The sequence below is a fragment of the Eptatretus burgeri genome, chromosome 16 (genome assembly GCF_056783735.1).
Source record: "Eptatretus burgeri isolate ZD-2024b chromosome 16, Ebu_testis_v1, whole genome shotgun sequence".
Taxonomy (NCBI): Eukaryota; Metazoa; Chordata; class Myxini; order Myxiniformes; family Myxinidae; genus Eptatretus; species Eptatretus burgeri.
Window position 1 is genome coordinate 58,170,841 of NC_140976.1, and position 22,024 is coordinate 58,192,864.

Below are 22,024 nucleotides of genomic sequence, written 5' to 3' on the forward strand. Positions count from 1 at the left end.
CACAACACTACCCCCTCCCCTTTTTACAGACTCGTCCCGAGTCGTCAAATTTTCGTGTGCCATTATGAGTAGTTTTCCCCTAGTACATTTTACCTACGGATCCCTGAGTGCGACATTCATGGTATTCGTGTCCCCAAAATAAATAACCTAAGGGCTGAGTAACTACCTAAACAAACTCACTCACACGGACGACTTAAATAAAATTGCCGGCGCTAAGACAAACATGCCGGGGGCGCACTCATATTTACAGTACATCTTACCTTAACTTACAAATTTTACACTAAACCATGGCCTAGGATCAATGAGCTCTGCAAAAAGAAAGCAGTTAACAGGGAGCCAGGCTGCTCGCATGCAGTCTCTGGCTCAAAACAATGCAGGTGACAGGGAACGTGGCTGGCTGCTCACACGCAGTCCAAGGCCTTCCCTTTTGAACTGAACGCAGTGAACCACAACGGTGCATGGGCTGCACAAACGTAGTCTCCATGCCAGCTCAAGTGGCACACGCAATGAACACAACGAATGGATGGATGAATGGTTTGAACTGAACGCAGTGAACCACAACGGTGCATGGGCTGCACAAATGCAGTCTCCGTGCCAGCTCAAGTGGCACACGCAATGAACACTACAAATGGATGGGTGAATGGATGGACGCAAACACGGTGCACGGGCCACCACTGCAGGCCCGTGTTGTAGCTGCCAACAGGGCAGTTCTCGCAGCTTGCAAACTGTTGCCTTGCGGATCCTGGCGCACATGGAAATGAACAGGGGGGGGGGGGCAAAGCAAAAATTGAACGGGGGCTGGTGAACAGGGGCAGTGGGCATGGCATGGCAAAGGCAGCAGGCAAACACAGCCCGCAGAAGAAGGCTGCTGCAGGCAAACACAGCCGGCAGACGAACTGGCCGGCACAGGCCTTGAAGAAAACAGCTGCAGACGATCCGGCCGGCACAGGCCTTGCAGCACAGCAGCTGCAGACGATCCAGCCGGCACAGGCCTCGCAGCAAAACAACAGCTGCCGATGAAGCTGGCCAGCCTTTGCCGTTCCGTGGAGGTTGGTGGAGGGAGTGCGGTGGTGCTGGCCACTTGGAAGGCGGGCTCGGACCTACCTACCTGTCTCCCTCCCAACCTATCGCCTTTGCCTGTCACTGTACATACCCACTCCCTTAATTTGTCCAAAACCAATTTAGCCCCCACTTATTTTTTTTTCTTACTTCCCCACTATAAATCGTCTCCTAACCCCCTGTACTGTCTTGTTCGGCTAACCTATCCTGTCACCTAGCCTACTCCAAACCCCTACGTTACCTTCCCGGAGGGGAACAAGGGAGAGCTAGCGTCCTGTGTCGAGGCCCAACGAAGCCTCAGAATGGCCTCCCCAGAGTTCAGCGATCTATAACCAAAGTGGGTCCAGCGGCCCACAACGAGAGCGAGGGGATGGATGGTGCGGAGGGGTACACTTCCTAATCTACCCTAACCATTTAACTGTTAAACTACCCCGGGGCTTTCAACAAGCGCCTCTCGCTTAAACTATTGGTTCTAACAACCCAGATTCCCGTCGCCTGTGTTGGTGTCCTCACAATTTCGGGCCTCGCCCCCCCAATTTTCTCTCCGTGCCCTCACACGGTCTCATGGCTGGGACACGTGGCTCCCTTTGGCAGGCACGACCCTCTGCCGATTCTCCGACGATGGCACCCCCGGGCACTACACTGCCTCCGAGCCTACCAGCTCCCTAACACCGGGGAGTGCCCCCATGGCACCTCCCCTGAAACGCACACGTGGCAGGCTGGCTTCCCAGGCCCCTTTCCGAGGGTCACCCTTGCCCACAACACTGCCCACGCGGCTAATGGCGCCCCGGGCCCCCGCACCAAGCAGGCGCACCCGTGCCCACTACGCTATCCCGGCCCCCCATGGGCCCTTGGCCTACCACGGCCGACTAGCCTGGTGCCCGGGGTACCCACTCAGCGATACTCACTTTTCGCAGCCACGCTCCCAGCCCGTCAACAGGGCTCCTGCACCCCTCCAAACGGGTTTCGAGCCTACACTCCCACCAACAACAAAACGACCTCCATTTTTCAATTTGACTAACCCAGCTAACTCACTCTACACTGACCCCGGGGGTCCCTTGGGCGGGAGTCACTCCTCCCCCCAATCACTCATCGCACCATGCATTCCCCATTCGCTCCATACACACAGACCCGCTGGCCTCACTCACTCACCAAGCACATGCTTCCAATCCACTCACCAACAACTCTTCAACACACACACCACTGAACTCTGCCATCCTCCAATCTACATCCCCTAACTAACTCGTGCTCCCACGTCGTCCCTTACACTATAGCACGTTCCTTTTAACACTACGTAGCAAAGCTACGTCCCCTCTACACATTCATAGTCAGTCACTGTCTCCAAATAAATCATTTTATTTCCCAACCTAAAGCTCACTAAATCCCTCTACCTAATCCATTCCACGGACTCCATGAGGACTTACCCCTGCCCCATGGAGTCGGTCTAACTAAGCTAACCCTTCCCCCTAACTAGTTTCCATCCTGTGCCCAGGTAAGGGGTCTTCCACCCCTTGCCCAGGAATCCTGTGCACCCGAAAGTGAGGCTTGCTTTTTTTTTTCTTTTTTTTTTCATGCGCAGCACCAGCGCGGCAACTCCCAGCTCGCGCACTTTGCAGCTGCCCGTGACGTTATGCATCTGCACGTGTTCCTCGTCCCTCCTTGGACGGTACCATCCGGCAGGGATACCCCTCCTGCCGGATTCCAACCCCACGTGCAGCCATGACGTCACCGTGCGCATAAAAAAAAAACACAAGCCCCACGTCTCGAGGGGTTCCCCACGCGAACACATGTGCTTTGCCCGTTGGAGCTTAACACACACGATCGCGTGGAGAACCCGTCCGGTCCAAATCCGAAATCCTGCCTAAACTTTGTCCGTCCGCGGGATCGGCAAATCCACCGCGTGCGTTTCCGGACCGGGCTTCACTCTCGCAAGCGAGCACGTGGGGGTCTCGTGCGTTGCACAGCACGGGCCTCGTGCTCACTGCTGGGTGAACCCGGCACGGTCCTCGAAACAACTACAGCCGCTACCCGGCTTTCTTTCTTCACATGTCGCCGTCGTCGCCTCCATTCGACACACGCACACCTGCGTGTTGCGACGCTCACACTCCATTCCATTACATTCACACCGGGAGACGCGGCTGCGTGCTCCCGCATGCCAACCGACATCTCCCTCACATACCGCTCTCTCACACACACGGTCTCCCTTTCATAAACCATACCACTCACGCGCGGGGGAACTCACCCGCGGTGCCTCATCCACACACGGCCCCTCACTCACACACGCGGTCTCCCTTGCACTCGGCCGTTCACTCACGCGTGCCTCACTACTCACACAAACCATACTACTTACACACGCGGGGGCACTCACCCGCGGTGCCTCATCCACACTCCGTGCCTCACTCACACACGCGGGGGAACTCACCCGCGGTTCCTCACTCATACTGGCCGTTTCATCCACACACACGGCCTCACTCACACACGGTGCCTCACCCACACACGGCGTGCTGGGAAGCACGTACCCTGGCACCATCGCCACCACACCACTCACACACGGGGTCGCTTCCACACACGGGGACGCACTCACGCCTTGCACCACACACACAGGGACCACCACACTGGGGATTCGTGTCCCCACAAGGGTCTCCGGGGCCTCTATACCCCCCAAGCTCTCCAAGCACCCGTTCTCAGCACTCCTCCCCTCAACCTCGCAAAGCACGACCGAACTCACCTGGTCGTGACTCGCCTCAAGGGGGCATACTCCTTCCCCTCGTTCATGGAGGAGGCCATCCAGGTGCTCGCACTGGGTCTCTACCCAGTCCGCCAGCTCACCCCCATTATCCTCCACTACCTCCGTGTGTGTGTGTGCGTCACTTACCCCGTCTTCATCGTGCAGTCTTCCCTCTATCATTCCCATCTCCCGTGTCTCTGCCCACTCAGTCACCTCTTCACCCTTTACCTCCCTTGTCTCTACTATTTTTATTTCCTTTGTCGTCACCTCGTGTCTCGTCTCACACGTTTTGGTCTCCCCATTTAATTTTTCCCTTTTGGTCATCGTCACGACCCTCGCCCAACACGCCCCCCGAATTATTTTTTCGCCCGCCTCCACCGCGGGCCTGTCAGCCGTTGCACCCCCACCCAGCTCGTTCGTTCCTACACGTGGAGTCGCCATTTCAAGCTCCCTGATAACGGCCTTCATGCCCGCCTGCAGGCATTGGCCCATGTTCTGCGTCTCACCCCGCAGCTTTTTCGTTTCTTCCTTCATTTGCTTGTTCATGCCTTTTATTTCGTTTATAAATTCAGTTGTGTTTGCATCCATCTTTTCGATTATTTGTTGTGTATTCGCATCCAGCTTTTGTGTATTCGCATCCATCCTCGCTGTCATTGCCGCCAGCATGGCGAATAGCTGGGCCATGTCGGGTGCGCTTGGGTGAGCCGTTTCGGCAAGGGTTGGGGAAGGGTTTTGGTGGAGAGGGGGAGGGGAGGTGTCATACACCGCGGCCGCTGCCGCACCCATTTCGGGCTCTGGGTTCAGTTGGGCGAGTTCGTTTTCCGGTACAACCAACATTTCCTGCACGGGGCTTTCATCCTGAGCCATGGATTCTACACATTCTACATCCATTTCTAATACCCCCGGCTCCCGCTCGCCTTGAGACGCCATCTTGCTTCTCTTAAAGGGTTAATTCAGCTCGCTCGTAATTTGGAGGGAATCGGGGGTCGCTCCTCTCACCCCTGGACCGATTCCCGTGAATTTAATTGGAGACAGGAGAGCCCGTTTTCCCGTTCTCCAATACCAGTGCCGCGAGGAGGGCGATGAGTTTGTATCCCACTCCTGACACCAATGTTGCAGATTCGTGCCCGCCGGCGTGCTGACGGCCACGTAACTCGAATCGCGGCACGTCGCCCACCGGACGGACAATCCAGTCGTGACCCTCTCGGACTAACGCCGGGAACCAGTCACGGGTGGACCTTTCGGTCTCACCGCGATCGTGCCAATCGGCCCCCGCGTGGGATAGGGTTGCTCGCCAAATTCGACCTAAGTACCCACACGGAGGGTAGACCGGGCGATCGCACCTCGCCGCAGGTCGACTTCGGACACGGGCCACTTAAGCGACCCGTTCCGTACTATCGGGATAACCGAGCGGTGTTATTCGTCGACCTCGACGGTTCGATTAATTATCGGGCGTCTTAACCCACGACCAACCCTTTACGTGAAGCAAGATGAGGATTCAATGAAAGAAATGACGAAGCGAAGCGGGAAAACAGTTCAATAATAAGCACATTTATTTCGCGGCACACGGGAAGCACACATATACAATTCCACCAAAAGCACATGGAAAAGAAGAAGACAAAAAGCAAATGCGACAATGCAGATCTAATACCGACTACGCGAGCACACGGCAACACTTATACAATTTTACTTCACAGACGGCGCTGACAACACACATTCCCAAAGCAAAAGAAAAGAGAACCACCCTCCAGGATGAGGGGGTAGGCGGGCCTGGGGCCGAGACCGTGTCGGCCCTACCCGTCTGATGATGAGACGCAGAGCGGCGGTGGTGCCTCAACTCCACGGGCCTCGCGGACAGTGTCTGGTAGGGGGTGGGAAGGGGGCCCCCTTTTGTCGCACTATCTCAGCGCGGGGGGAAACAGGAGGGGGTTGCTGATGCTCGGGGAAAGGAGGATTTCACAAAATTGCGGGTCCCGCGACGAGCGTCTCCACCTCGACCTCGGTCGCGCCGCCGGCCTTTCTCTCCGCAGTTCCCCGAATCCGACGCGAGCACCCACTCGTTCGCCTTCGCCGCCTCTCCACAGCTCCGTCCTCTTCACTCCGACTCCGCGAACTCCCAACTGCACTGAGCTCTTCCTCCGCTTCCAACTCAACTCTTCCTCCTGCGAACTGAACTGCCTCGACTGACGAACGCGGCCCCTTATATCCCCCGTGGCCTCGCTCCTTCATCTTTGACCCTCTGCCTCCGACCTTTCACCTCTCTTGCTGGCTCCCCATTGGCCCGAGGAAAAGTGGGCGTGAATGCTTTTTGATCCATGAATTTGCATATAGCGACCGCCCTCCAACGCCCTGGAGGCGGGGCCAAATCGCCCCTCGCTCACCGATTGGACGGAACAAAAGTGGGCGTGAGTCGTTTTTGATCCGTTTTTCTGCGGAAAGTCCGCGATGCTTTTGAACACGCTGCTCGGTGCGCGCTCTACACGAGTCCAGCATCGGTGCCCACGAGTGGCGCGAGATGACGGTGATGCGATGGTGGCGAGTTGTGACGGTAAAGGTCGTGGCGGTTGTGGTGAAGCGGCGTTGTGGTTGGTGGTTGTTGTGATGGCTGTTGAGACGTGGTTGGTGGTGGTAATAATGGCGGTTGGTCCAAAATAAAGATAGTAAAAGAAAAACGGCTACCCTGAAGAGTCGCAGCCCTCATGAATGACATTTATTCCCTCTAGACAACGGGTTTGGGCCTAACTACACATATACTTACCGAGATATCTCACCTAAGGGACCTGAATGGCGGTTTGCGAATTTGGTCAACCACAACAATATATATATATATATATATATATATATATATACATATATATATATATATATATATATATATATATATATATATATATATATATATATATATATATATATATATATATATATATATATATATATATATATATATATATATATATATATATATATATATATACATATATATTAACTTCAGTGTTTGCATGTCTGACACCTGTGCTCAGTCACATCCAGCACCAGGTCTAAAGATCACCAAAGAACACATCAAATGGCCGAGAATGAATGGTGAAGGAGTGTGGAGGCAATTGGATGAAGATCTGTCCAAAATTAACCTTAAAGGTGAGATGGGTGCAAAGCTGGAATCTCTCTGCACACTTGTACATGCAATGAGTCTTGATCGTTTCGGTGAAGAGAAGAAGGCTTCTGGACGGAGGATGAAACAGGCAAATCGACAGCAAGTCAAGAAGGGTGAGCTGAGAACCCAGCAGACACCTTAAGCAAAGGGATAAGATGGCAAGTGGACAAGAGAAACCTGGCCTGTTACGATTAATGGAGGATATTTGGAAGCAAATTCAGGTGTTAGTAATGAAGTAGAGGATTCAACAGAAAAAAGGGAATGGAGAAAGAGGAGAGAAGCATTTCTGAGGAATCCCAATGGATTTGTTAGGGATCTGTTTCAAAGTTGTAGATCAGGCACCACTATGGCACCGTGAGCAGAGCTGGAGGAACATTTGAGGAAGACTGACAACCCGATCCGATCAGTGGACCTGCCGGACCTTGGGGACTTTGACCGCCCACCAGAGCCAAGAGTTACTTTTGACCTCTTGAGCTTTCATTGGCAAGAAATCCAAGAGGTCATGTGGAAAGCTGGAATAGTGCCCCTGGTCTGAATGGGATTTCGTACAAAGTGTATAAGAAGTGACCAAGGCTGCTACGAGTATTGTGGTCGCTGATCAGAGTTGTTTGGAAGACACAGCTGATACCAGAATATTGGTGTTTGGAAAATGGGATTTATATCCCCAAAGAAGAGGAGTTGAAGGAGATACATCAGTTTTATCTAGTATCGTTATTGAATGTGGAAGGTAAGATCTTTTTTTGGTGTATTAGCAAGATTGATCAACTTTGTGGTAAATAATAAATACATTGATACATCTGTACAAATACAGCAGGTGTGCCAGGCTTTCTGGGGTGTCTCGAGCATGTGGCGATGATCTGGGACACTATCCGAGAAGCAAGGCAAGAGAAAAAGGATCTTTATGTTATATGGCTGGACCTGGCAAATGCATATGGCTCAGTGCAGCATCACCTAATTGCCAAAGCATTGGATTTTTTCTGGGTCCCCAACAAGGTGAGAGAGGTGAGTGTCCAATATTACAATGGATTTTTTATGCGTTTTTCTACACCGAAGTACACAACCAAGTGGCAGGCACACCAATGGGGTGTGTGATTTCACCATTACTATTTGTTATGGCAATGGAAGTAATTATTTGTGGGACAAAAGGAGTATCAACTGGTGTAGTTCGAGGTGGGGAAAAAAAAACCACAACCACTAATAAGGGCCTTTATGGACGACATCACCATTCTGTCTCCTGAGTTGGAAGCAGCTAAAATGTTGTCGAAGCAACGAGAAGAGCTCATTAAATGGAGCTGGATGGAATTTAGGCCAAAGAAGAGCATGAATCTTTCTGTGAAGAAAGGTAAAGTGAAAAGAGGTTCATTTTGTGGTGGCTGGGGATAGAATCTCTACATTGCATGAACAGCCAGTTAAGAGTCTTGGCAGATGGTTATGCACAACCGTTAACATATAGGCATCGAGGAATGCAGGTGCAGGAGCAACTTGTGCAAGGTCTGTCTTCATTTGATGGTTGTAGCTTGCCATGGAGGTATAAGATGTGGTGTTACCAATTTGGGTTGTTGCCTTGTGTCTTATGGCCTCTCCAAATAGATGAGATTGCTTTTACAAGAGTAGAGAGGATGGAAAAGACTGTCAATTCGTACATGCGGAAATGGGTGGGTTTGCCAAAAATGTAAGCTTGTTTGATGTTATACAGTAGAAGTTCAAACATAAAGCTGCCATTTAAGTCACTAGCTGAAGAATATAAGATTGGGAAAGCCACATTCCAAATGATGCTTCGAGATTCAAAAGACGCAGTGATCAGTGAACTGGGACCAAAGATAAGAACGGGAACTAAGTGAGATGTTCATAGGATGGTTGAAGATGCAGAGAGTTGGTTGCAAATGAAGGAAATCATCAGGGCAGTGCAGAAAGATAGGAAAGGATTTGGTTGGAAAGAACAGAAACGGTGGCCACGGGTGAGTGCAGGTGGGAGACGAGTGATGGTTATCGAAGAGATTAAATGTATGGAAGAGGAGAGAAGAATGGTTCAAGCTCGAAAATCAACCTCAGCAAGGAACACGGTAGATGGTTGTGCAGAAGATGGTTAGCTGGGCATCGCTGTGGAAGATGGAGCCACTGCGACTAATCTTTGCACTTAAATCAATGTGTGACCAGATGCCAACTGCGGTGAATCTGGCAAAATGGAAATTGGCTGAGTCAGTAGAATGTGCCAAGTGTGGTAGAAGAGAGACATTAGAGCATGTACTGTCTGGTTGCCCGAAATCTCGAGCCAGGTATACTTGGCAACATAACCAGGTTTTGCGAGTGATTGTCGAGGTTATAAAAAGGCAATGTGATGAGGCAAACAAATCAGACATAAAAGAGAAGACCATTATTACGTTCATAAAGGAGGGTAAGAAAGTAAGGTTAAGCAACATCAAGGGGGCAGCATACATTTTGAAGCCAGGTATGGGCTGGCAAGTTCATGCAGATGTGGACAGAGTGCTGAGGTTCCCTTCTCATATTGCAGTCATCCAACAAAGACCTCATTTAATTATTTGGTCTGATGTGGTAAAAAGGGTCATCATCGTCGAGTCGACAGTACCATGGGAAGGAAATATGGAATGGGCATATGAAAGAAAGTTGTGTCAGTATGAAGAGGTAAGAGAAGTGTGTGATGATCGTGGGTGGATGTGTGATGTGCTTCCGGTGGAAGAGGGTTGGAGAGGTTGTGTGGCAAAGTCTATGCTGAAGTACAAGATGATTGGAGCATAATCTAAGGAAGTCAAGAATACTGTAACGCAATTACAGGAGGCAGTAGAGATAGCCTCATTGTGGATTTGGAAGCAGAGGCGAGTGCAGTTATTCCATTCATATGTAAAGGCAGGTCTGTGGGGATCTATATCTGGTCAATGATATCAGGTGGTGACCATACGGGCCGATGTCGCCTGGTGGTGTGTGTGTGCTGTGCTGCTTGCTGGGGCTGCCCGTGAGGAGCTGTACTGGAGTAGGCCCCAAAATAGTGATGATGCATGGGTTCCAGCTGAGGAGAGCAAATTTGAGCAGTGTCCTGGCAGTGTGTGTTAGTGTGTGTGTGTGTGTGTGTGTGTGTGTGTTTGTGTGTGTGTGTGTGTGTGTGTGTGTGTGTGTGTGTGTGTGTGTGTGTGTGTGTGCGCGCGCGCGTGCGCAGCCAACGGGGGGGGGGGGGTGAGGAGTTGTTATAAAAGCTGTATTTGTTCGTTCCAGTTACTTTCTCCTGTCGATAGGCGGAGCATACTGCCCGAAACATTGAGGTCTACTTTCTTTTTAAAGAAGAAAGAATGTAAATAGCTCATTTAAGAGCTCATACATGATGAAAACCGCAAACTGTTTAACTTATTATTGTTGTTCCACCATGGAAACTTTTAAACAGTACAAGTGTAATGCATGGAATCATTTCAAATTGATGTCAGTATCTCAAATAACAATGAAACTATGCAACATTATTTTTGGTACAGTATATCCATTTTTGGACACCCTGCAAAGAAGTATGCCTGAATCACATTGCCAGAAGTCCCTCATGAAATTAAAAGAAAATGGGGAAAAAGGAACATTTAAAAGAAGAATAAATTACACTTTTTGAAGCCAAACGCAGCACCATGGGCACAACTACCCCCCCCCCCACGCCCCTCCCTCTGCACCCAGAAAAGGCTATTAAAATGTGTTTTCCATTTTAAAACATCAATATTCATCAGATTTTTCTTCCCTTTTTTTGCAACCGAGTCTTAAACCATCTTCGCAACTATGAAAAATGAAATTTGATGTCAAATTGGAGTTAAAATAAAGTTGTGAGAGTGTCAGAAAGTATGAACCTTACAAGAGCTTTATGAGACCTGGAACTGAAACGGAGCAAAGAAAATGGGGGAGATTTCATTTTGAAGCCCTGCCCAGTTGGCCAGAGGGAGGAACAGAAGGACAAACAGACAGACTAGCAGAGAATATATATCAGGAGATAAGCACTGGAAATCAAATAATTTCTTACAAATGGTAATATAGAGCGAGAAACAAAATTATGCATTTCCTTTAATCAAACAGTTACAAGGAAAAAGACATTTCCCTTCATCTGAAGGTAAAACGAAATCGGCACCCAAGATTTTTGTGATCCACAAATAAAAACTAGTACTCTAAAATGGTGAACAAATCAATCCTATAACTTTCAAACAAGGGATTAAAGTCAGTTCAGTCTATTTTTGAAGATTGTGCATTCCAGAGATAATTGCGATGACTTCCTCGTACATTTCACCATTTTTCCACCAAAACCCAAAAACAATGTTTCGGTGGACGGAAGAATGCTCGAGATACACAAGGATGTACAAGGAACTTGAACACAGGAGGAGGCGATTTGGCCAATCATGCCGATGCCTTATCAACGTCACGATGTTGTGGAAAGTTGGCTTCATCTTGACAACGTTTGAGTGGAGGTGAAAAAGCCCTTTTGAGTTGAGCAAAATAGGACAATTTTTTTTTTGTTGTTCAAGTCAACAATGTCCGATGAAGATAGGAATGAGAAACATCCACCTGGTAAGCAGGAAAGACCTTTCTGCAACCTTTCCAGCAATCAAAACAAAATTCTATTTTACTAAGCACCGTTTGACTTTGTAGATCAAGGGCTATCCCAACATAAAATATTTGGATATTAGCATGAACAGATAGTTTTAGAAGTTGTACTTACAGGACTGGCTGCGTTGAGCAAGAGAGAGAGAGAGAGGCAGATAGACACGGATGAGTGATAGACACAATGAGGCAGATAGACACAAGAGCGGACGCCACAGAAGCCCGAGTGCCAAAACTGTGAAAATAAGGGAAGTGATCCTGAGTGGTGTGTGACAGTCGTCAAACCACTGTCCAATCGCATGGCTCTACAGTCGGCAAAAGCAATTTCCAGAAGTCCTTTGGGCCACGCCACAAAATCTACAACCATCCATTGAGTAAAGATAAACCAGTCACGTCCCAAACCCAAATAAACAATTACTACAGCTTTTATAAACAGAGATAGAAAGTGACAGACACAATCTTTATGAATGTACTATTGCTTTATTCAACATCGTGAAAGGAAAAAAATATATATATATACATATTTTAGGCCAAATGAAAGGCTTTACACATCATACGGTAAAACCCACCTGGACCTAAACGCAAGAGCTGTACGCTTACAATAGTACAATTAACCAAAGGTTGACTGTTACACGACATGGGTTAAAAATTTTCCAATGGACAAACCTTTCAACCCATCCCAGAAGCAAGATGCACAATTGAAAATTTTAACAAGTCACTATGTAACGGACATTTTCAGAAAACGTGTGCGAATGACATCACAAAACAAAAAGTAAACAGCTACAATTTTGGCAGATGAAAACGGCAGTTTCAGCCTCAACATGAAATAACAAAAATGCAGAAGTGAACTGCGGTTCAGACGGCCTAACCGTCAGTCTTGTCACTGTTCAGGGCAGTCAAACATCCATGTTGGTAAATGCTACGGAATTATAGTGTGTGTGTGTGCAAAAACAAAACTAAAAACAACTAATGACTGTACAACGACAATGAAGAGTCAAACAAGGGGCTATTTACTTTGCCTGGGGAGGGGACAAAAAAAAATTGAGAACAGGGAAAAGAGGAGAGAGGTGGAGGAAGAGGAAGAAGTTTGGAAGAGATACGAGTAAACAGAGGGAAGGGAACAATAACGTATGGAGAGGGGGAGTGCTGGGTCAAAATATTCACCACATCATAAACAGAAGTCCACCCCAAGAGAACAACAAAACAATTAAAAATGAATTAAGGAAGGAAAATATCACTTTTTTTCTCTTTTTTATGAAAGCACCAGATGGATGTTAGTTACAATGACTACAGCTCGTTTCCAAACAGCTTGCACACCTGACATTGTGTTTGAGCATTTCATTTCCTGCGATTTTCCAAGTCCTCAATCAAGCCCTGAAAATAGAGAGGGATAGAAGAAGAAGAAAAAAACAAACAAACAAAAAAAAAATTTATGCTTTGTGTTGATAACGTCACAAAACATTGCTATTCGGGTTAGAACGATGAAAGAGCATCATTTATGGGTAACCAACTAAGTAATTTTTTTTTTTTTTTTTTTTAGAAACAGCCAACAAAACAAGAGTGCAAAATAATGCAGAACAACACAAATACCCTTTGTCCCCACTGCCTGCCATCCCCCGCTTTATCGGTTCCGTATTTGTACCATCCGAAGGTCACGCTGAACGATGACATATCGCGTGTGGTTATTATTTCGTATGCGGCCTGCAGCTGCTGGTTGCACCAATGCTGGGAGCGTGGCTGTACCGCTGATGCAGTGCCCCCTGTTTCCAAGTAAGTTGGCAATCATGTTGATGACCTCGGAAGGATAGGCCAAGTCAATCCACTTGGTGTTATTCAACAGAACGACAGGGGGATTAAACTGAAGACATTAAGATCTGAAGCTAGCCACTTCAACCGGAAAGCCAACACCAGGCTTGTGTGTAGTGCGACATGGATGGAATGCAATGTGATGAGGTCATTAACAATCAAAGAGCACCATTTCTCATTTCAATCAACAAGGAAAAGCTTGGAAAAAAAATTAATAATTTGTGCCGAACTTCAATATTTTCAATGGCAAGACATTTTGTACTGTGCCACTCATCGAATGGCCGATTGCAATTCAATGTGTACGGACTCCTATCACGCAAATTTGAATAAACGGCAACAAGGATGAAACGAGGGCAGAGGAGCCACCTTTTTTGGAAAACGTGAGCAGCAGTAAACCTTTTGGGATTGAAACATACACACAAGATGAAAACGATGATGCAGCACGGCCAATCGCCCACCTTGGCCATGCGCGTTATGCTGTTTGGCGAACTCAAAGCTTCGATGTGCGAGATCAATCGACGGACCTCAGCATTCTGCATCACCACGTTCTGAGAATCTGTATGGTGAGGAGGAATTTTTTTTTTTTTTTTTTTTTACAAATTGTAACCTTACCCTGAACCACCGAAAAATAAAAAATAACAATTTGAAGGTCTCACTTGGTTTGAGGGACTCCATTGAAGGCCGAGCCGTCAGGTAAGGGTGCGTGAGAATCTCTTCAACTGAAATTCGCTCCTGAGAATTCCTTATGAGGGAACGCTGCATAAGCAATCACACGATCACACAAAGGTTAACCGGTTAGACATGAAGAAAATAACCACAAAACGACAACAGGGTAATCAAACTGGCTTTTGCTAAAATGAAAAAAAAGGTCAGATCTGCAATGAGTGTGCCAAAGTGCGAAAGATACACCTTTAGGACATCCATCAAAAGGGGCTCATCACAAGGTGGAAATGTGATTTCGTGCGATGGATCGATGATGGCGTGCAACTTTTGGAAGTGTTTACTGATCTTCTGGAAGGGCGTATAACCGTAGGTCATCAGGAAGAGAATGCATCCCAGAGCCCAAACATCGCTCTTTGGACCGACCTGCAGAACACAGAGCAACAATAAAATAATTTTGTATGCAGAGTGGGGAGAGAGCGATAGGATGGAGAAATGGAATACAGTGAACCCTCGCTTATTCATGGGTTTACCACTCGCGGTTTTGACGATTCTCGGTGAATCGTCTCAAGTAGTATTTCCTGTTTGCAGCCCACGCCTATTTGCGGTTGCCAGAAAAAAAAAAAAAGAAGTGTGCGAGACAGTTTTTGAGGTGGACCCTTTTTTGGAGAGGCGCATGAAATTGAAGCGAGAGCTGGAGGGTGTTATCAATCCCTATAAGGAAGTCGTTAATTTATCGATGTTCAGAAAAAAGCAAAACAGGTGCCCATGACCAGTTTTTTTTTTTAACATCAACTTCATCTTTTCATTAAAGTTAAGTTCAGCAATGTGGTATACAATATGTTTCATAATAGGTTTATTATTCTGTATGAGCCATGCACCAAACTTCCTTTTTGCCATTGGCCCTTAGTCTTAGTATTCACGGTTTTGCTATTCGCAGCGTTTTCCAGGAACGCAACACCCACAAACAGCGAGGGTTTACTGAAGTATGCGTTTCATGTTATTTTTCTCCTCCCACCTTGTATATTCCCTCACTGGAGTCAGAATAGTCTTCAATGGTCTCTGGTGCCATAAAGTTCAAAGTGCCCATCTGTGCTGGGCAAAGATCACAATAGTCAACTTCAACAATCCAAATGGAGCAACAAATGTGTAAAAGCAACCCAGTGACTGGGGAAACGTTCCCACACACACCCGAGAGTCCCGGAAAAAACTTGTAGCATCCGCCTGGATACTGTTGGCGATTCCAAAATCTATCAGTTTCAGTCGGCCCTTCACAAACAGAAAGTTTGCTGGCTTAAGGTCTGTGTGCACGACACCTGCAGGAGAGTACAGGGCGATAGGTTAACCACCAACAGGCCATGATGTAGTTACCAACAGCACAATAACTTTAGTGAATGTGACAGCTGTTAGAAGTTTCACAAAGGCTCACAGGTGACTTCACCATTTGGAACAACAAGACCATGAAACATTTCACCATTTCCATACAAAACAAAAACTGTGATAAATGCTCCGAAGTATGGCCAAAGGTTGATTATCTTTTGCACGTGAAGCAAAAAACAGCGGGGTTAAGCAATTGGTTCATGTTGGTCCGTCTGTCTGATCGGGGAAGAGTTTATTTAAATAAAATGTTTCATTTTGAATACAAATCGGAAGACAAGTCTGCCGTTTTACCATATTTTGGCTCTGAATTCGTCCTAATCACACATGTGCAGAGGAGTGGGATAAAAAATGTTTTTTTTTTTTTACCTTGTCTTCATGTCTGGCAATTAAACTTGAAAATCATTCCAAACAGGAAACACCGTTTTTAAGGATGTCATAATGGACATAAACTACAGGCATGAACAACAAGCGTAATGTGCATTGTGGGATATCTTATGCATCATTGAATGTATTTTTGTTTTGTTCTAAATAATAATTTCGATAGAAGAATTAAAATTGTTCAGTTCAAATACGTTAGTTTACTTTTAAAGCTTTTCATCCAAACTTAAAATATATATATATATATATATATATATATATATATATATATATATATATATATAAATATATATATATATAGATATATATATATATATATATATATATATATATATATATATATATATATATATATATATATATATATATATATATATATATATATATATACACCGCCATAGCAGCAAAATAAGCTTGGGGATGAACACATGCTTCACAACATAATCGACTGCTTGAGAATTACTGTAAAGCTAAAGACTTGAGAGTTGCTAATGAGCTCTTACTGTGCTAATCTGATAGTTGTGACATATTACTCAGAAAGACACATCTTGCATCACACAAGTTAGAAGTCATCCACTATGCTGAATGAAGCATCATCTAAAAATCAGGTCAGGTCAGGTATGGGAGCATGTGCCAGAACAGCACGTCGCTGCGTCCACTTTCCGCCGGTACTCCAGGGGCCTCCGTCTGGCCATCCCCCAGGCAGATGCCAGGCCCATCCCCATCTCCTTGAGATGATGGTCAACCTGTTGCAACCATGAGGCACGTGGTCGACCCACTGGCCTCCTCCACTCATGAGACTCCCTCGCTGAGAGAATCTGGTGAGCAGGATCAGTGTCACAAAAACAAGCCACATGTCCATACAGCCGCACCTGACGCTCACGGACTATGCAGGTAACAAATCTCATCCGAGTCTCTCTCAGCAACCGCTCGTTGGACACAAAATCCGACCAGCGAAAGCCAAGGATTCTCCGAAGAGACCTGGTACCAAAGGAATTAAGTCTCCGTCTCAGATCCTTGGTCAGAGTCCAAGTCTCGCACCCATAGAGCAAGACTGGAAGTACCAAGGACCTGAAGACTCGGACTTTCGTCCTCCCGCACAGGTACCGGCAGCGCCACACCCCATGATCCAGTGAATCCATGACTCCCCAGGCCCGACCCAGACGTCTATTGACCTCTGACTCACAGCCAGCAGAGACATGAATATCACTGCCAAGGTAAGTGAATCTCTCCACGACCTCAACATCCTCACCATAAACAGACACAGACAGGACAGCAGCATTCAAGATGTCACCGAAAGCCTGGATCTTAGTTTTGACCCAAGAAACCCGTAATCCCAACGGCTCCGACTCCTCATTCAGCACCTCGAGGGCCCCCAAAAGGATGTCTAAAGTCTCCGCAAAGATGACTGCATCATCTGCAAAGTCAAGGTCCGAGATCTTGACATTCCCAAATGACGCACCGCAACTTGATCTCTCCGACATCCTCCCTAGAATCCAGTCCATACAAGTGCTGAAAAGTGTGGGGGCAAGTACACATCCCTGACGAACTCCAGTAACAACTGGAAATAAGTCAGAGATGGTACCACCACACTTCACAGCACTCTCAGTACCAGAGTAGAGTTCAGACATAAGATCGATCAGTTTTGGTGGCACCCCATGAAGACCAAGAATCCTCCAGAGGACATCCCGATTCACTGAATCGAACGCTTTACAGAGATCAACATAGGCTGCAAGCAGCCCCTGCCGAAACTCTCGTCTGCGTTCGGTGAGGACACGAAGTGCAAGGATACGGTCAATCGTTGACCTCTTTGGTGTAAAGCCTGACTGCTCTGGACACTGGTGCTCAAGTAGATGGTGGCGAACCCTATCGAGAATTATCCGAGCAAAGACCTTGCCCGGCACTGAGAGCAGCGTCACCCCTCGGTAGTTGTTGCAGTCTTGGCGATCACCCTTCCCTTTCCAGAGAGGGACAACAAGGCCCCTCTTCCAGTCAGTTGGGATGATGCCTGTGTTCCAGGCAGAGCACAAAACTGCATGCAACGACACGAGTGCAGCATTTCCACCAGCCTTGAGAAGTTCGGCATGGATGCCACAGATCCCTGGAGCTTTGCCCCGTTTCAACTGGTTCACCGCAGCCCGTGTTTCCACAAGCGTAGGTGGACCACAGTTGATTCGAGGGTCAGCAACAGGGGTTGTAACACTCTTGACGTCCAACTCGACAGTTGGGGGATCAGCCTGGTCCAACCGCTCAAAGTAACCGGCCCAGCGGGCCTTCACTTCAGACTCCTCTGTCAAGAGCCTACCACTCTCTGCTCGAACTGTAGTGCTCCGAGGGATGGGCTTGGATGAACGTAATGCGCGAATTCCCCTGTAAGCGAGACGAGAATCACCTGTCCACAGGTGATGCTCTACCCCCTCACAGATTCCTCGCACATAGGCCTCCTTGTCCACCCTCAGTGCACGTACAGTTTTACGCCTCAGCTCCCTGAACAGCTCAGCTCTGCCATTCAGCCTGGCCCTGCGACTCTGGTCAATGGTATCCAGTGTCCCTTGAGAGACAAAATTCTTCTTTGCCCTGCGGTGAGCTCCAAGGCATCCACCGGCAACATCAAGGACGGTGGTCTTGAAGGCGCTCCACAACTCCTCAGCTACTCTCTCATCCCTGAGCTTGGCAACATCCAGCCTCGGCTGGGATGGTACCATTCTCCAGGATTTAAGGTGCAGCTTTAGAGTTGCTACAACAAGCCTGTGGTCATTATTGAGGAACTGAGCACTCCGGTAGACCCTGCAGTTCTGGATCATCCTCCAAGGACCGTCAATGAGGACATGGTCAATCTCCTTTGCCACACCGCCAGCGTTGGAATACCAAGTCCAGCGATGAGCTTGTGGGCGCTGAAACCATGAACCAGCCACCCTAAGTCCATGACTTCTTGCAAAGTCAAGGAACTTAGTGCCATTCTGGTTCATAGTTCCTGACCCATGGGGACCAACACACACCTCATAACCGTCCCTATCAGTTCCAGTCGATGCATTGAAATCCCCCAAGACTAGAAGTGTATCTCGTCTGGGGCACTGATCAACCACAGACTCGAGTGTGGCGTAGAATGCATCCTTCACGGTGAGATCACTCGCCTCAGTCGGAGCATAAACAGAGACCAGGGAAATGACACCTAAGGAGTGACGAATCCTTAATCTCATAATACGCTCGTTGACTGGTGTTACCTCAATTATCATTGGGGTCAGCTTATTGGACACAGCTACAGCAACTCCTTGGGTATGGTAACCATCAGAGCGACCAGACCAATAGTAGGTGTAACCACCCACCATTATCTCGCCGCAATCCGGTCTCCGAACCTCAGAGAGAGCTGCAATCCCGATGTCCAAACGCTTGAGCTCAGATGATAACAGAGACAGGTGATCATCCTCTCTTAGGGATAGGACATTCCAGGCACCCACCCGAAGGGACCGCCTCAGGTTAACCCAAGGAGACCGCCGTCTGGTGGACGACACCTCAGCACCACTCCGACACACTCTCCCGCAATCTGACCCAGGGATGTTACCCCGTGGTTTCCCTCCTATCATCAAAGATTGGGGGTCCCGAAGGCTTTGCCCCAATCCCGTCATCCGGTGAGCTGCCCTGCGAAGGGAAGCTGCACAGGAGGTACTCCCACGGAGTGGGTTTTCAGATTTTTTTGCATTTTTGCGTTTTGCAGAATGAAGGGTTTTACGGTGGCCGGAGTGCAAATCCTGCCACCAACCTCCTAATAAGAAGTAACCCAACTGCAGGAGGAGGTCCGCAGACACAGTTGGGCACTAGATATGGATGGCCGTTGGCTCACAAGGAGCTCCTCCGCCGTTTGACAGGTTTTGTTTTTAATCCTGCTGGGTGTCCATATCCAAACACCCTCCTCACCAGAAAACCTGGTGGGGGAGACGGTTTCGTCGCCGACAACCCGACCATGGAACAGGTTAGTACAGGTTAGTACAGGTTTACATGGTACCTGTAGCAGGTCACAGATCGAACCTGACCTAAAAATCGCTCCCTCCATAAATCAGGAAAACATGACTTTTGAGTTCACTAAATTCCAGTCCTGAGCCAAGGCATCGTTCATTTTTAGGGTGTGGATTGCACATAAAAACGAGTATGTTCCTGAGAATTTCATCTGAAAAGGGCCCTGCGTATTACACGAATGACTAAGGTACTTATCCATTGTCTACCGATGTTGTCCTGCATGCCATTCCGGTACAAGATGCATGCATTACGAACCTCGGATTAACGGTAAAGATAAAATAAAGAAATAAATAACCAACAAAATAAATTAATTAATAAATAAATAAAAAACTATTCAAGTATTCTCAGAAGGAAATTCGGGGTGATGGGAGTACCTTGCTTGTGAATGGTCGAAACAGCCTCAACCATGTTACGCCAGTAGAAGCTTCGATCCTCGGGTTTCAGCCGCTTGCGCTCCATGTTAAGCCAGCTATTTAAATCGATGCTTCCACATTCCATGACCATCAGCACGCAGCTATCAGTCATCTCACTGTGGTGCAGGACAAGTTGGCCAGAAACGAAAGGTTGAGAAGGTGGGGGGAGCAGGCAAAGTGGACAAAACAGGTAGCAACATACTCGAGAAGGTTTTCATCACCATGTGACATCACAAAGGTACCATATTTTGACAATAATTCGATAATAAGATGAGGAGAGCTAAATGATGATGTTGCAAGAGTGACTTGCTCACTGGCTGTACAAGCGGATAATCACGTCACTGCAGCTCTGAAGTTTCTCCAGGAACTGTATTTCTTTTGCTATGGCCTCCCTGATGAGAGGATCGGCAGTGTCCAGCCGAACACATTTCATAGCACGCACCTCTTCTGCCTGCGCATCGTATACCTGGTACACCTGCATTCGCACACCAAGACGTGGTTCTTGGAGCAGCATGAAAGCGCCCACTCAAGATACCAGACTGATTGAAGGCTTTATTAAGCGGCAGACCGAGGAACCCCTTCCTCATGCTCAAACTCAAACAGCCCATCTAAGATCATAGTGAAGAACAGTGCACTTCGTGGTGCAGCACCTCCAAGGAAGGAAAATATATATATTTTAAAAACAGAGAAAGTCTGGTGTGTAAGGTACCCAAGGAATCATATCAAATAAGTGGAATTACTTGCAGACAAATAACGAACCTTCATAAACCCGGACAGTTAAATAAGATTGCCAAAACCGTAAAGCAATCATTGTGATCTGTAATGTTGCAAAACTGGAAGCATAGCAAAGAATCTTTCAGAAGGTTTGGAGAATTATGAGCGATGTATAAAATGTACTTCGACTTGCATTCAGAAGTCTTTTTTTAAATTAAATAATGTTTTCTTTGCAGGAGCGAGGCTTATGGAAGAGCAAGATAGACCTGACAATGCGACAATCAGCAAAGGAATGAACGAAAAGGAAAAGAGGATGGGGGAGGAAACACAAACCTGCAAATAAGATGGTTGGGTTAAGTAAGGTGAATGGGGGTAATAAAGATCAGAGGCCAGAATTGGGGATTACAAGAGAAAACCACTGAGAGATTTGGCTCAACCGATATATCACAAGATACCTTAAAAAGTTGTGGACAGGTTCGGTGTGTGACAAGGATGACCTGATTAGATTTTGGTGAATATCCCGATCCAGATCCTATAATTTTTTCAGTAATTCTTCACCATTGAGAGGTAGCGCCCAACATGATATGTATAAAATATATACATATATATATATATACATATATATACATATATATATATATACATATATATACATACATACATACATATATGCACACACACGCACACACACACACACACACACACACACACACACACACACACACACACACACACACACACACACACACACACACACACACACACACACACACACACACACACACACACGCACACACACACACACACACACACACACACACACACACACACACACACACACACACACACACACACATGATACCTCAAAAAGTTGTGGACGGATTCGGATGAAACTTGGTGGACAGGTTGGGTGTCTGGCAAGGATGAATTGATTAGATTTTGGTGAAGATCCGTGTCCAGATCTGGATATGAGAATTATTTAATTTTTGAAGTGATTCTTCACCATTGATATCTAGCATGATACACCACGTGGCCAAAAGTATGCGGACACCCCTTCTAATCTGTGGATTTGGCTATTTCAGCCACACCCATTGCTGACAGGTTCATAAAATCGAGCACACAGCCATGCAATCTCCAAAAACA

The 22,024-nt window shown here is 47.3% G+C and overlaps 2 protein-coding genes across 2 annotated transcripts in view; both read right to left on the bottom strand.

The window, feature by feature from the left end:
- TASL (TLR adaptor interacting with endolysosomal SLC15A4) overlaps window positions 1–11,768 on the bottom strand; it is a 29,805-nt gene extending 18,037 nt beyond the window's left edge. Inside the window, exon 1 of the mRNA XM_085860259.1 lies at window positions 11,635–11,768. The gene's annotated coding sequence lies outside the window, so the exon portion shown is untranslated. The remainder of the gene's footprint in view (window positions 1–11,634) is intronic.
- A 208-nt stretch (window positions 11,769–11,976) lies between these two features.
- TTK (TTK protein kinase) overlaps window positions 11,977–22,024 on the bottom strand; it is a 63,455-nt gene continuing 53,407 nt past the window's right edge. The window contains exons 13-20 of the mRNA XM_085860258.1: window positions 20,482–20,642; window positions 20,129–20,283; window positions 15,174–15,298; window positions 15,001–15,072; window positions 14,232–14,408; window positions 13,979–14,078; window positions 13,781–13,878; window positions 11,977–12,890 (exon numbers count right to left, since the gene is read on the bottom strand). Of these exons, the coding sequence (XP_085716384.1) occupies window positions 12,855–12,890; window positions 13,781–13,878; window positions 13,979–14,078; window positions 14,232–14,408; window positions 15,001–15,072; window positions 15,174–15,298; window positions 20,129–20,283; window positions 20,482–20,642 (924 nt within the window). The 3' untranslated portion in view covers window positions 11,977–12,854. The remainder of the gene's footprint in view (window positions 12,891–13,780; window positions 13,879–13,978; window positions 14,079–14,231; window positions 14,409–15,000; window positions 15,073–15,173; window positions 15,299–20,128; window positions 20,284–20,481; window positions 20,643–22,024) is intronic.